This window comes from Agrilus planipennis, unplaced genomic scaffold (genome assembly GCF_000699045.2).
Source record: "Agrilus planipennis isolate EAB-ADULT unplaced genomic scaffold, Apla_2.0 scaffold45, whole genome shotgun sequence".
Taxonomy (NCBI): Eukaryota; Metazoa; Arthropoda; class Insecta; order Coleoptera; family Buprestidae; genus Agrilus; species Agrilus planipennis.
Window position 1 is genome coordinate 1575500 of NW_020438890.1, and position 13517 is coordinate 1589016.

The following is a 13517-nucleotide window of genomic DNA, read 5'->3' on the forward strand; positions in this document are numbered from 1 at the left end:
GGTATTACTTACTTGTTAACAAACTAGATCGTTTTTCAAAAATATTTACAAAAAGAACTTCTAGAAAGCGCACAATTTATTGTTGTCGTTTTTTTCTTGAATTAACAAAAAACAAATCATTTGTACTTATTCCGCGATTGGATAATGAAGAAACATAAAAATCACAGAAATAGGTAAAATAAAAACTTGCTTTTTTATGTTTCCAATAGTTTAATAATAAACCTGTACAATTATTTCCACACGTAGTGCTTTTCTTAAGAGTGTATATTTATTAGTACTGGCAATTGTATAAACTAATAGTAGTACTAATTATACATACCTAGGTATATACCTACTCTTAAAAAAAACATCATACCTATTCTGAAACAATTGTAGGTAGTTCTTCATTAAACTATTGGAAACGTAAAAAAACAAGTGTTTATTTTTTTTTCTTTGAAAAAAAAAAAGAAAAATCATTCTCATTAGCAAACTGCTAATTGTTAAATAGATACTTAACTAAATTTTTAATATTTCAGTGCTGTTGAGTTCCTCTTAAAAAAAGGTGCAAATGCAAATATTGTTTTACCTAGAGTAGGAATAGCACCTTTTCATCTTATTATTGGGAGCAACAATGAAGATTTCGCAAAAACTGTAGTGAAACTTATCCTGCAACATGGTGGAAACCCTAATATACAGTTAGTACATTTTCAAATGCTTTTCGTTTTTTCAAGCAAACATGTTTAGCTCACTTGTTAAATGTTTAGCGTTTTCTATATTAATTTAATTATTTAGTTTTATTGATGATTAATGTCAAGCTTTTATTACATCATATGCTTGTAAGATATATATCTACATGCTTGTGTATTTCTATTCAAATTAATGTTTAGTTATTAATATTTTATTTAATTATGATCTGTGGGGTATTAACTCAAATTAATATAAAATGTTGTACCCCTGAAACATTGCTCTCGAAACCAGAACTTTTTGGCTTCTGCGATAATATGCCGTTGATTATTTATTATTTGCTATTTATTAAACTATTTTTTTAAACATTAAGAAATTTTATTTTGAAAGTTCCGGTTAAACAATGTATGATTGCTAAACGTATAGATCAAAGAATAGACAGTGGAAGTCCTAAATACATCTTAAATTTAAAAAATGTGGATACTTATCATGAAAATTTTTGCTGTTTAAATGCTTATCAAAATAAATGTGTTAAGAGCAATTGAAAAATCAATTGTTTTCTCAAAATTCGTTATTGGTTTTAATTTTTGAATTTGCTAGGTCTGATGATGGTTTAACACCCTTACACATAGCTGTGGCTTGGGGTCATTATGAAATAACTGAATTGTTGCTTCATTGTGGAGGAAATCCTTTTATACAGGATAGAAATGGGTTTACAGCATTAGATTATTCAGTTGAATACAAACACTTGAATATTACACAGCTTTTAAATAATTTCATGCCAAACAATATAATATTGTCTTTCGAAGAAGAACAAAGTTTGGCATATGATATAACATTAGGTAAAATAATAATACAGCTCATGCTTGTACCAGGACCAATAGTATATAGTCATTTGATTTTATTTTTGATTAATTTCAGACAAAATTGTTATAAACAATGGATATGCAATTGGAGAGTATAAAACTGCAGAAAAAACATTAGCTGCACATGAGTTCCAAAGTTCAGGAGACATTTTGGATGATCTGCCAGAGTATAAACCGAGCGAGTTTTTAGATGTTTGGTTTGAAGAGCACATATGCAAATTAAGTTTATCGTCTGAAAGCAGTACAAAACGAGATCATTTTTCAAGTGGATCGACATTTTCTGATGAATCTGACAAGCTTATTTCCATAGGTCATTTAATAAATAACGTTAACTTTAGAACACGAAATAAGTTAAATGATAAGCAAAATACTACTGCAATCGTATCTAGTAAGCAAATAACTACAAGAAAGAAAATATACGAGCGTGATGATTTTTGTAAATTTGACGAAAATACTCGGGAAAGTGGAATTGCTACACTTCCCAATCACTCTCTTGAGTACACCGAAAACAGTATTAATCACAGTGATAATTTTAATGGCGATCGCAGTAATTTTATTAGTTGTTTAACCCAAGATTCAGTTAAAATAGCAAAGGATAAAAACAATGATTCTGGCAATGAAATTTTCCAAAATGAAAAAGTTAACGACGATCGAATTTTTTCTGTGCCAAACATAAACCAATCCGAAATTCAAAGAAAAATTCCGGGTAAAAACGCTAGCAGTGACTACTTCAGTTGTAATGATATATCAAGTAACATAAATTCATTCGAAAAGAACATTTTCGAAATTACTTCTGACCTCTCAAATAATTGTAGCCATCCTCGATGTTCAGATGTGCAAATTAGTAATTTTTCTATGGAAATTACAAATTTAGATAAGAACTACATCACAAACGTACCATGTCAAGTATCTGAAAGTGTGATTCTCGAGCCTGAAGAATCATTTGTGAGTGTGTCTGAAGTTTATAAATATACTGATAAAGAAGATGGCATTGTATTATATGAGAAGAGGTTAAAAGGAAATTCCATCAGGTAAGTGTTGTTTAATTTACAAAAACAAAGTCATACATAACTATATATACAATAGTACATAGTACCTATGCTGCAATTCTGCGATTCACTTTCTTCAATTTAACAAAAACAAATTTCATAATTACTGCACGGCATTTCCTTTAAATGTTGTGAAACAACTAATATAATGGTATTACTCATTTTTATTCTTTCGACTACTACTGAGAATTATTTGCTTTCATTGTTAATTTTAATAACCTCGGTCAATATTTTAGTAGTGTATATATGACTAGTGGTAGAAATATTGTATTAATTTCCAAATTGGTGAAATATATACTTAACTGTTTACTTATGAAAACTAAATCTAATTACGGATTCTGTAAATTAATTTATAAATAGATCAGAAAACGTTCCCCTTTGCATTTCTATTTCAAGGTCAAGAGAGGTCGATAAAATGCGCTTATCGTAAGTGATATAGATATTGGCTATACCATAAATATATGTCAAATATATATCTTTTGTTAAAATATCTTATTACGGACTGTTTATTTCATATACTAGAATTACTATTAGTTGACAAATATAAAGAGTTTGTTTTAATTTAGGGGTTCAAGCGAAAGTGAAAAATCAATGGCAGCAACGCATTCGTCTAAATTATCTTCCTTACCGGCCAGCATTGATTATGATAGTGATCGTCTTCGTAAGGAATTGCAATGTAGTGGTTTTAATCCAGGACCAATAACTGCTACTACAAAACGACTGTATTTACGAAAGTTGCTACGATTAAAAAAAGAACAAAGCCAATTAATATCATCATTTGAGGGAAAAGACAAAGGTAAATAAAATATTTTTAACAGCATATTGCATTTACTTTTAATTATTCTTTACTAATAATTTCTAATCTTGCTGGGAAATTACAAACAAAATTGTTGCGTACTATACACTAAATAAACTAACCTTTGCGCCGCTCTCGTGGCAAACTTCGTTACTACAATTATGACATTTGAAATTTCAATTTATTTTTTATAAATACTCATTCTAAGTAAACAAAAATCCTTTTTTGCGTTATTAAGAAACTGTTTTAAGTAAATTTTATGCGATTATAAAAGTTTCCTATAGAGAAATGATGATTAAACTGCGTTTCTCTGTTTTTTTTTTTTTAATACGATGAAGATGTAGAAGTGACTGCCACATAGTTTGCTTTGTATTTTTATGCGATTAACAAGCATTGTAAGAATACTAGATGGGTGACATTATTATTGTGACCTGTTTTACATATTTCGAAAATTGATGCAGAATACTTTCTGCAGCACTTCTCTGTCCTCACATCTTAAGCATCACAGAGAATTCAGAATGCTCCTCCCCATTGATACGACGATAAATTTAGTTTCTGTAATCGGTCGACAGATAGGTACCCTAGGCTCGGCACTGGTCCCATTTGACATTTTTTTTTACCATTTCTGATTATTAAAGTATTTTTAAATTTAAACATTTATTAAAAAATTAAACCGTTTCGTTCCCTGTACGAATAAATCAACCAATAAGTACGTGTTCCACAGTAGTTATCTCCTTTAGATCATTCCAGTTTGATATTGTCACATCCAAACAACCTCGCGAAAGCGTTTACATTTTATTTAATGTCAAATGTGGTTTTGACATTGCTTTTAATTTAGTTTATTGAAATTTTTTATTTTAAGAATCTTTAGGGAGTTAACAAAATTACTTTTAGACGGAAGATGACACTTTTTATTAGGAAGATAATTTTGAGGAGTCATACACTTAATATTTACAGACGTATGTACCACTATAAATTTTTGCACACGAAAATAATGTTATTTTACTCATTTTTACCTTCCTTAGTCCTAAGCTATGTTATTAGTTAGTACTCTCGAAATTACAATATCATTAGGTAACCTACGACTTTCTAACCATTTTATTTTTTTACAATTAAAAACGTTAAAAAAGCAACTAATCGATTTATTTTGATGCGGCGTAATGCGTAAAAGTATCAGTTATATAAAAAAAAGTTCTAAAGTTCTTAAATATACATACAAGTACATATGTTTTCCAAATACTTTTATTTCAAAAACATAGCATGTTTGGAAAGCATTATCCAATTTAAATGATTTTGTTTCCTTTATTTAGTAGTAGGTAAAATCAATGAATGTAAGTGATATTATCACGAAATAGATGTTGGGTATATACTTTTTTTTATATTTGTTGTATAACATTTACGAATTATCCTGTGTGGCTTGTATTTATTTAATTGGACTAAAAGTCAATTTGACGATTTGAAGACACCATTTTCCATAGTCTAAAATTGTACTATAAATATGGTATTTATCTATTTATTTTTGGCTTCATAATCAAACATGAAGATGAACTGTAAAGAAATTATATTTATCATTTTATGTTAATTCAAATAAATACTAACTTTTGAAATATGTTACATCTACTGCGTCATATTCTGCGTAAAAACATGGTCAGTAACATCTATTTCATTTATTAAAGAAAGGCCGTAATCAAAGTTCATATACGTTTATCAGGGAACTTAATACTTGCTTGCATTTAAAATTAATTATAAAAAATTGTCAGTCAACAATTCATCTTTTGAAGGTTTGAATAATTTGTTTTCTATTATTAGTTAAAAAAAGTACTTCAAAGTTGATATTGTGTTTTTAACATCATTAACGTCTGCCCATCTATTTATAATGCATTAATATTTTGATAGGTCTTTTATATGTATAAGCTTTCATTGTTGCTGTTTACATATTTTATAAAAATAAAGCCTTGGCAAACGTAAGCTTACATATGATGACTGTTTTAATTTAACACATATTGTACGCAAGTAGATGTTTATTTTTAATATAATTACTATAGCTGATAGCAATAACATTGGTATATAGCATGCTTGTTTATATTGTAGTTGTGTAGTAGAGTAGAACGAATACAAGGTAATCCATTCATCTCTTTTACAAAATAATAAACGATTGTCACTATAATATTGTATTCATGGTCTTATCGTCTCTTGTTATACATTATTCTAATTCTGGAAACGAAGATTAATTGTAAGCTAAAAATAAAAATATCGAATCAATAGCAATACAGTGTTTACAAATATTTGTTTAAATTTGATTATGCATTTTTATATAACTAATAACGAAATTACTAAATTTGTAATAATTGAGTAATTCTTGATATTCGGGGTTGATGGCCTTGGTCTAGGATTGTTTCTCTTTTGGTTAGAGCATGTGATTAGCATTATTTGAATGACTAACTCTTTATTTATTTATAAGGGAGCCCTTTTAAATGCAATAAATACCTATAACGAACGGCTTAAGCACCTCCAGGTGTTATAAAATGTATAGTAGTTCTACTAATCGTTAGAGTATGAAAAGATNTACGTATTTGTGTTAAGAAACCCTTTTTGATTTAAAAAAAATTTTATTTTTAGTTTTCTCATCAGAATTGGAAAAGACTTTAAGAAGTGAAAATTGGTCTCAAGACCTTACTTCCTACAAGCTTCTCGACGCAAGCGTTTCGGACCAATTCAGTTGTACTGACCACAAGCGAACTTGGCGTGAAGGGCATAATAAATCTTCCTTCACTTACTTACTTTTAGACCCTCGCTTAACCAACAATCTTCCTTGCCGTTCAGAGACTTTATCACCCCAAGAAATATGGAGGTCATTTTTGTCGTCCATATTTTACGTTGGAAAGGGAAAAAGATCACGACCATATTCACATTTGTATGAAGCAGCTCATCAGTGGAATTTAGGGAATTACATCAGTAAAAACAAGAAAATACAACGAATTATTGACATATGGAAGGCAAATAGAGGGGTTGTATGTTTACATTTATTCCAGAATGTTATTCCTGTGGAAGCATATACAAGGGAGGCTGCTATGATAAGTGCGCTTGGATTAAGTAATTTAGAAAATAATAAAGGTGGAGAATTTTATGGTGTCGCAGCAACGTGGTCAACGCAAAAGAAGGAGATGTACGGTGTTTTCCTTTTGCATAAAGCTTTAAGTATATTTTTACACGAAGGTGAACGTCAATTAAGCCCCAAAGATATTGACTGATATGCGCCTTTTATCTTGTAAAGTAGGACATTTGATGCCAAAAACAAAATGCCCCAAATCAAAGATTGATCTAGTCGATATATCAGTATAGAATTGTGTGCTAGATAAAATTATTTGTTTGTTTTGTAAATAAACTTTTTATACAGGATGAACTAACAATGTTAATGATGATTGAAACGCATACGCTGTTGCTCTACATTGACTTAATCACAATTTGTTTATTAAGTATATTTTTATTTTTGAAATCTGACGGAAGGGGAAAGACTTAACGTAGTAATAGTAATTCCAATATAAATTTTATTTGTTTACTTTGTACGTTAAAAATGACATATTGACAAACCAAATGTACAAGATAATCTGATCTATATAAACATTTTAACTAAAATGGCAACTTGATTTTTAATATATTGTAAATTATTGCCTTTAAATTGTGATATTCATTGTATTTTATATACAATTAATTGTAAGCTAAAAATAAAAATATCGAATCAATAGCAATACAGTGTTTACAAATATTTGTTTAAATTTGATTATGCATTTTTATATAACTAATAACGAAATTACTAAATTTGTAATAATTGAGTAATTCTTGATATTCGGGGTTGATGGCCTTGGTCTAGGATTGTTTCTCTTTTGGTTAGAGCATGTGATTAGCATTATTTGAATGACTAACTCTTTATTTATTTATAAGGGAGCCCTTTTAAATGCAATAAATACCTATAACGAACGGCTTAAGCACCTCCAGGTGTTATAAAATGTATAGTAGTTCTACTAATCGTTAGAGTATGAAAAGATCTTTTGTCTCAATTGTCACTTGATTGTGGAGAAAGTTCATAAAATCAACACTAAATTTTTAGTTTCCAAAGCAGTTGGTGGATAATCTCAGGATTTTATAGTCTAAGAACTAGCTACAAAATGCGAACTGATCGAATATAGTTTTTGTATAGATAGTAGTCATTTCGCAGAAGTTATTGCTGTTGCATTTAAGACGGAAGAAGGGGTAATCCTGCATTCATTTCCGCAAATAAAAAAATGATCGATTATGATTCTACAAATGGCTATATTGTTTCATTTATAGCTAATGAAATTTTTAAAAATATTTGCAGAAATATGTGTGACAAAAAATTAAAACTATATTCGATGAGTTTGCATTTTTGTAGTCAGCTGTGTCTATTAGAGATTATAAAGTTATTATATTTCGGTCCTGTTGTCTTACTCAGACTAGGTACTAACATTGATTTATAAGTTGTTTTTTAATGTTAAATAAATATAAGTTCAGGTATACAAATTATTGAATTGAGGGTACCTATTTGAAATTTATAATAATTATAAAAAACAATCGGTAATTAGAATAAATNATTGTTTTGCTTCCTACAACTAGATGGCACTGAATATTACGATTCTTCCTGTATTACATACGATTGCATATGCATAAAATAATCTATTCTAAAACAATAGCCGAAGCAACTCAATTCTTTTGATTTTGTTATAACACCGTTTTTATTCCTTCAAATCTTTTCTGACACTATGCCTTTGTTAAAGTGCCTCCAAATAAAAGGCCTAGGTTGGATTTTGTAAAAAAAAGGATTATAGCTGTTCCGACCAGGCCAAGAGAAATAAAGTCATCGGATAAGTCTACTGAATTTTCTGCAAACGCAAAATACCGCATAAATGTATTTGGGTGATTCCATGAAAATAGGGCAACTTTATGATGTAATTAGTCTTTACTATTTTTTACATACTGTGCAATTTTAAATTAGTGTGTTTTGTGACTGATCGATAGAATAATTATTGTTCAAAAGGGCCAGACGCTTTGTTTAGTATTTTAAGAGAAATTCAGGTTTTTGTAAATTTAGACGTCTAGGGACTGACACATATAGCTACGGACTGATGAAAATTATGCTGATATACTGTAATATAAGATTTTTTAAGGCAATTAGTGTAATAAAATAAGACTCCTACACAGGCATAGGTTCACTTTTATTAAGAACGTATTTTAGACAGTATCATTATTAATTAACTTAAAAAATGTTAATCAAGTGTAGCTTTAGCTAAAATTCTTTAACTTTTTAATTTTTATTTGTTTGTAAAAACTAATAGTGCCATTCGAAAGAATGCGAAATTTTAGGAAAGTAAATAAAAAACAAGGTGCGACCCAAGAGTTCCCGGACTGATGCTATAACACGAAAATATGTTGTCCCTGTCGATGGGTGGGGGTAGGTTGATGTAAATCTTTTGATATCAAAAAAAAATACAACGTGTAATTATACAACACTCTACTGAAGTGAAACTGCTTCAGACACATAAACATACCGGGATAGGGATTAACGAATTGGTTTAATGGTATAATTTGTACACTATGAATTTAAATTTTACACTCTACATGCCGAAGGTGCCTGTAACCAACGTTGCACTGAAGCACGCTCACGGCTCAAGCGATCCTCACTACGAACTCGACCACGTGGCCGAGTAGAGGGGGGACATCCGTTGCATGATTTCGTTACATAGCAACTCGCATGAAACAAACTTACCCCACCGGGCGCAATGAAGTTTCACTTCAAAAAATATTTACTCCATTTTGATTACAATTTTTTACACATTGTAACACGAGAAAAAAAGTAGCATTCATAGTATCTTCAGCTTTACGTTCATCTATTAAGTAAAGTTTTTGAAATAATTTTTTAAGGCTGATGTCATCTATTAGCACACCAAATAATCTTGCAGGAAAGTCACGGTTTTCACGGTAGGCGGATATCAATTCGATATTGTAATGTTCGTGGGTTTAACAAATTAAACTTTTAAGACTCACAACGACAAAAATTATTTATTTACACTAATTATTATTGGACCTAAAAACACAATTAAATTATAACTAACTTGGGTGATAAATTACTCTATTTATTTACAGTACTATTACTAAATCACTATTCACTGCGCTGTCAATTTATTTCTAGATTCACTTCTGCAACGGTCAATTTATTTTTCCTCCACTTCGGCGATCGTCTCTTCCTGTTTATACTCCCTTGCCTCCTTTCGGGAACATTCTCCAGCCGTCCAGAGAAGTCTCGTTTTCTTTGAACGGTTTAATTGCTTTCCCGGAACGCAGGTACGACACACACGTTTACAGATACAGCGCATATGAAGAAAGCGCCCGCGGCTAGTCGGCGAATCGATAAGCTGCTCACACACACGTTTGCCTGATCGCACACAATCACGCTCGTGGTCTCTAGAATATTAAGGCAGAAACAGTCCAGAAAATAATATCTAATCGATAATACTTTCGATTATCAATTTTCAAGGAATTTTTTGCGCTCTCTTCAGTTGAAGTATTAGAAGGCTTCCATAAAATGTCTCTGTTTTCTTCAATAACCAACGTGAGCAATATTTATTTATTTTGTGTAATGCATAATTGGTGATGTTAATAGCAAATTGTCTGGAAAAGTATTTTAAGTAAAATACGAATTAAATAGGTATTTTATATTTGCATTTTAGTGGAGTGTTGTTAGTCGAAAAAAGTGAAAAACCTCGGACGAAAACACCAGTGAATAGATTTTAATGGCGTTTTTAGCATTGTATTAATTAAACCTAATAATAAAATGTTTATTGATTAGAATTTTTCGATCCATGTTTATTTAATAGTTTATTGCAAAATTCCAAAAACAATTGTAAATTAATGATTAATATGTCAAGTATCTGCAATAATTTTAATCATATACATGAAGAAATATTGTATTTGTATTTTTGAGGGTTGGTAAGTATTAATTAAAGGTCGAATATTGCAAAATTTATAACAAAGGGAACCAAAACAGGGGCCAGAAACTTAGTAATCAAGTATACAATTAATACAAAAAACTTTATATTGTTATACAAATATATTTACTTATGAAAAACAGTTATTTAATACGCTAATGAGCAATACACAAATTGATGTGTTTTATTTATTATTTTGAAATCAATACAGTGTTTTTTAAGCCTTTCGACATTGGGTCAAGAAAATCTGGTTACTCTATCTTGTAGTGCGGTAATTATCACATAATATTAGATATAACTTTCAAATTTCATTTGTAAAAAAAAAATACAACGTAAACTGTATCATCTAAAATTTGTGTTGTAGGAATTAAATTCAAGTATCGAGGATTATGTAAAACGGGAAATTGAAATTTATAAATATTCTACTACTCTTAGTGTTCGTTGATTAAGTATATAAAATAAGAAGTTTATGACAAACTGCAGGTCGTATGTTACATCATATTAAAAAAGCGGGTACCCAATCATGCTATGACTTAAAAAATGTGTTTATCAGTTATTGAGCATATTGCCAATAATAACAGGTCAAAACAATAATGGTAAAGTTTCCAAAACAGATACAATATTGTGAAAAATATCTTATGCCTTTTTCGATTTCGAGATATATTAAAAAACGCGTTTTATAGTAAATGAAATTCTACAAATGGCGCGGTAAACGCCATCTGTAGTACAATGCTATATTTGGTGGAATTCAATCGAGATCCGCGTCTGGCAATTTTGACAGACTGACCATTTCAAATTTATTTGTTCTATTTTGGTAACGTGCCTATCACGTAGTGGTGAGCTACGCCTGGATTCAGTTCAGCAAGTAGATATCCATCTATTTAAATGGACTTTGTTGAGCATATTCAATTCCTCCAAACCTAGCATTATACTACAGATGGTGTTTACCGCGCCATTTCTAGGATTTCCTAAAATGCGCTGTGGTAAAGTAAAGGTAAAGTTGGTTTGTGTTCTACTCCCTTCTTCCCTCCTCACTCGACGCTTTCCCCATCTGAACCCCCTTTCCCAATCCTAACCTTCCATTTTCTTTCTGGGGATGAGCAACACTCAGGGTTTATCTTCCCAATCGAGGAAGGATTTTAGTCGATAAAAATCCGACAGGAGGTGTTTTTTGAAGATTTCCCCCTCGAGAATAATCTTAACAAAAAAGGTCTGTGTTTTGTCGAAACTGTCGTCGAAGCACTGATGAGATCCAACAAGATCGAAATCGCGATCCGCGTTTAGCAGTTTCGACAGAATACACTGACCACTTCGAATATCTTTGGTTTATAGTAAATGTTTGTATTCCTAAATTACAAAATACTGGAATATAGGCGTTTTTCTTAAGTTAGGTTTACATTTGATTATAGATTTGTCGAATTGATAATGATAGTCCAATAATTGTAACAAATAAAATTTAACGTGTAATTATACAACAAGGTACTGAAGTGAAACTTCTTCAAACACACAAACATACCGAGATCCCTATTAAGGAATTGGTTTAATGGTATAATTTGTAAACTATGAATTTAAATTTTACACTATGCATGCCGGAGTTACCTGTAACGAAGCGGCTCAAGCGATCCCCACTACGAACTGGACTACGTGGCCGAGTAGGGGGGGGACATCCGTTGCATGATTTCGTTACTTAGCAACTCGCATGAAAAGAACTTACCCTACAATTTCTTCTCTCCTTTGAGAAGCCAGAAGGAGAAAATAGTGTGAACGAGATAAGAGGAATCAAATTTTGGGGGTAGTGGGCGAAGATAGTTTGATAAATTGACGTTTGTCAAAGGGCATGAATAGAGCAATAAAGCAATAGATAAGGACATGAAATTTATGAGTAGCGGAATTAGTCAAGACATGACCATAAAAAGCATTCTATCTTAACAATTTTAAACGATCGTGATGAAAACGGATAATTGTCATGAAAAATTAATGATAGTTTAAAAAACGCGTGACGGACGCAACAGTAAAATTAATTGTAATGATAAAATTTTTTGGATTCTTCTTCGCTCTGTTGACTGAAATATCGCAGTATAGTTGTCACTGTGGTTCTAGTTTTATTTACTTTAACTCGTTTCTTGCTTCTGTATCTGTAATATTCATTTCTAATATAAAAATATCAGATTTGCAATTTGTTTTGTTTAAGATAGAGCCATGCAGTCATACTTCAAGTGGTCTGATTGGATAATTGGATTTTTATGTCTTTTAAGGTTTTGTGATAGCTTAAATAATGGCTTAGCACTAACACCACCAATGGGATGGATGAGCTGGCAGCGGTATCGTTGTAACGTGGATTGTTATAATTATCCTAACGATTGCTTAAGGTGCGAATTCAAACAGTTCATTTACATGATTTTATGAACTTTTCAATTTCTCTATTACCGTTTTACAGTGAAATGTTAATAAAACGCATAGCAGATCTTATGGTTTCGGAAGGGTATAAAGATGCTGGTTACGAATATCTGATAATAGATGATTGCTGGCTTAATAAGACTAGAGGAAGAAATGGTGAATTGTTGGAGGATGCTGAAAGATTCCCGAGTGGCATGAAAAATTTAAGCAATTATGTAAGACCAACTAATAAATCATAAAAAATAAATGGGACAAGATGTTAAATATACTTAAAAATGTAAGGATGAGTTACAAAGATAGAACAGTGATACTTAGTTTGTATAAAGAGCAACAGGCAGTTATAGAGCTAGGGATGCAACGTAGAGAAGTAAATATTAGGAAGGGAGTCAGACAAGGATGCACACTGTCACCAATACTTTTTATTCTACATCAACCATCAACATCATTAAAGACAGTATAACTGTAGGGTTAGATATATAGAGGCAAAAAATTAGTATGCTTAGATTTGCAGATGATATAGCAGTATTAGCATCTAGCAAGGAGGACCTAGAGATAGCTTTAAATAAAATGGAAGCGCTACTGATAGATCAGTTCGGTATGAAAATAAATGAAAGTAAAATTAAAATACTGGTATGCAAGGGAAGAAAAAGTAGGGAAAGAACGAATATAAAGATAGGAGACGAAAAATTAGAAGAAGTGGCCGATTTTAGATACCTAGGAAGTCAGATAAGTCAGGATGGAAGGA

The 13517-nt window shown here is 30.8% G+C and overlaps 2 protein-coding genes across 3 annotated transcripts in view; both read left to right on the forward strand.

The window, feature by feature from the left end:
• Nucleotides 1–6964, forward strand: part of LOC108735333 — a 14125-nt gene extending 7161 nt beyond the window's left edge. The window contains exons 1-6 of one of the 2 annotated variants that reach the window (XM_025981838.1): nucleotides 109–173; nucleotides 516–674; nucleotides 1264–1505; nucleotides 1585–2560; nucleotides 3145–3374; nucleotides 5994–6964. In XM_025981838.1, the coding sequence (XP_025837623.1) occupies nucleotides 145–173; nucleotides 516–674; nucleotides 1264–1505; nucleotides 1585–2560; nucleotides 3145–3374; nucleotides 5994–6625 (2268 nt within the window). In that variant the 5' untranslated portion in view covers nucleotides 109–144 and the 3' untranslated portion in view covers nucleotides 6626–6964. Of the gene's footprint in view, nucleotides 1–108; nucleotides 174–515; nucleotides 675–1263; nucleotides 1506–1584; nucleotides 2561–3144; nucleotides 3375–5993 lie in introns of those variants that run through there. The other variant, XM_018467257.2, reaches the window with a different exon arrangement.
• Nucleotides 6965–9699: 2735 nt separating this feature from the next.
• On the forward strand, nucleotides 9700–13011 carry LOC112906839 (alpha-galactosidase A-like). Its single transcript, XM_025981855.1, has 3 exons — nucleotides 9700–9731; nucleotides 12571–12744; nucleotides 12813–13011. The coding sequence occupies exons 2-3, from the start codon at nucleotides 12575–12577 to the stop codon at nucleotides 13009–13011; spliced, it is 369 nt and encodes a 122-aa protein (XP_025837640.1). The 5' UTR covers nucleotides 9700–9731; nucleotides 12571–12574.
• Nucleotides 13012–13517: the final 506 nt, after the last annotated feature.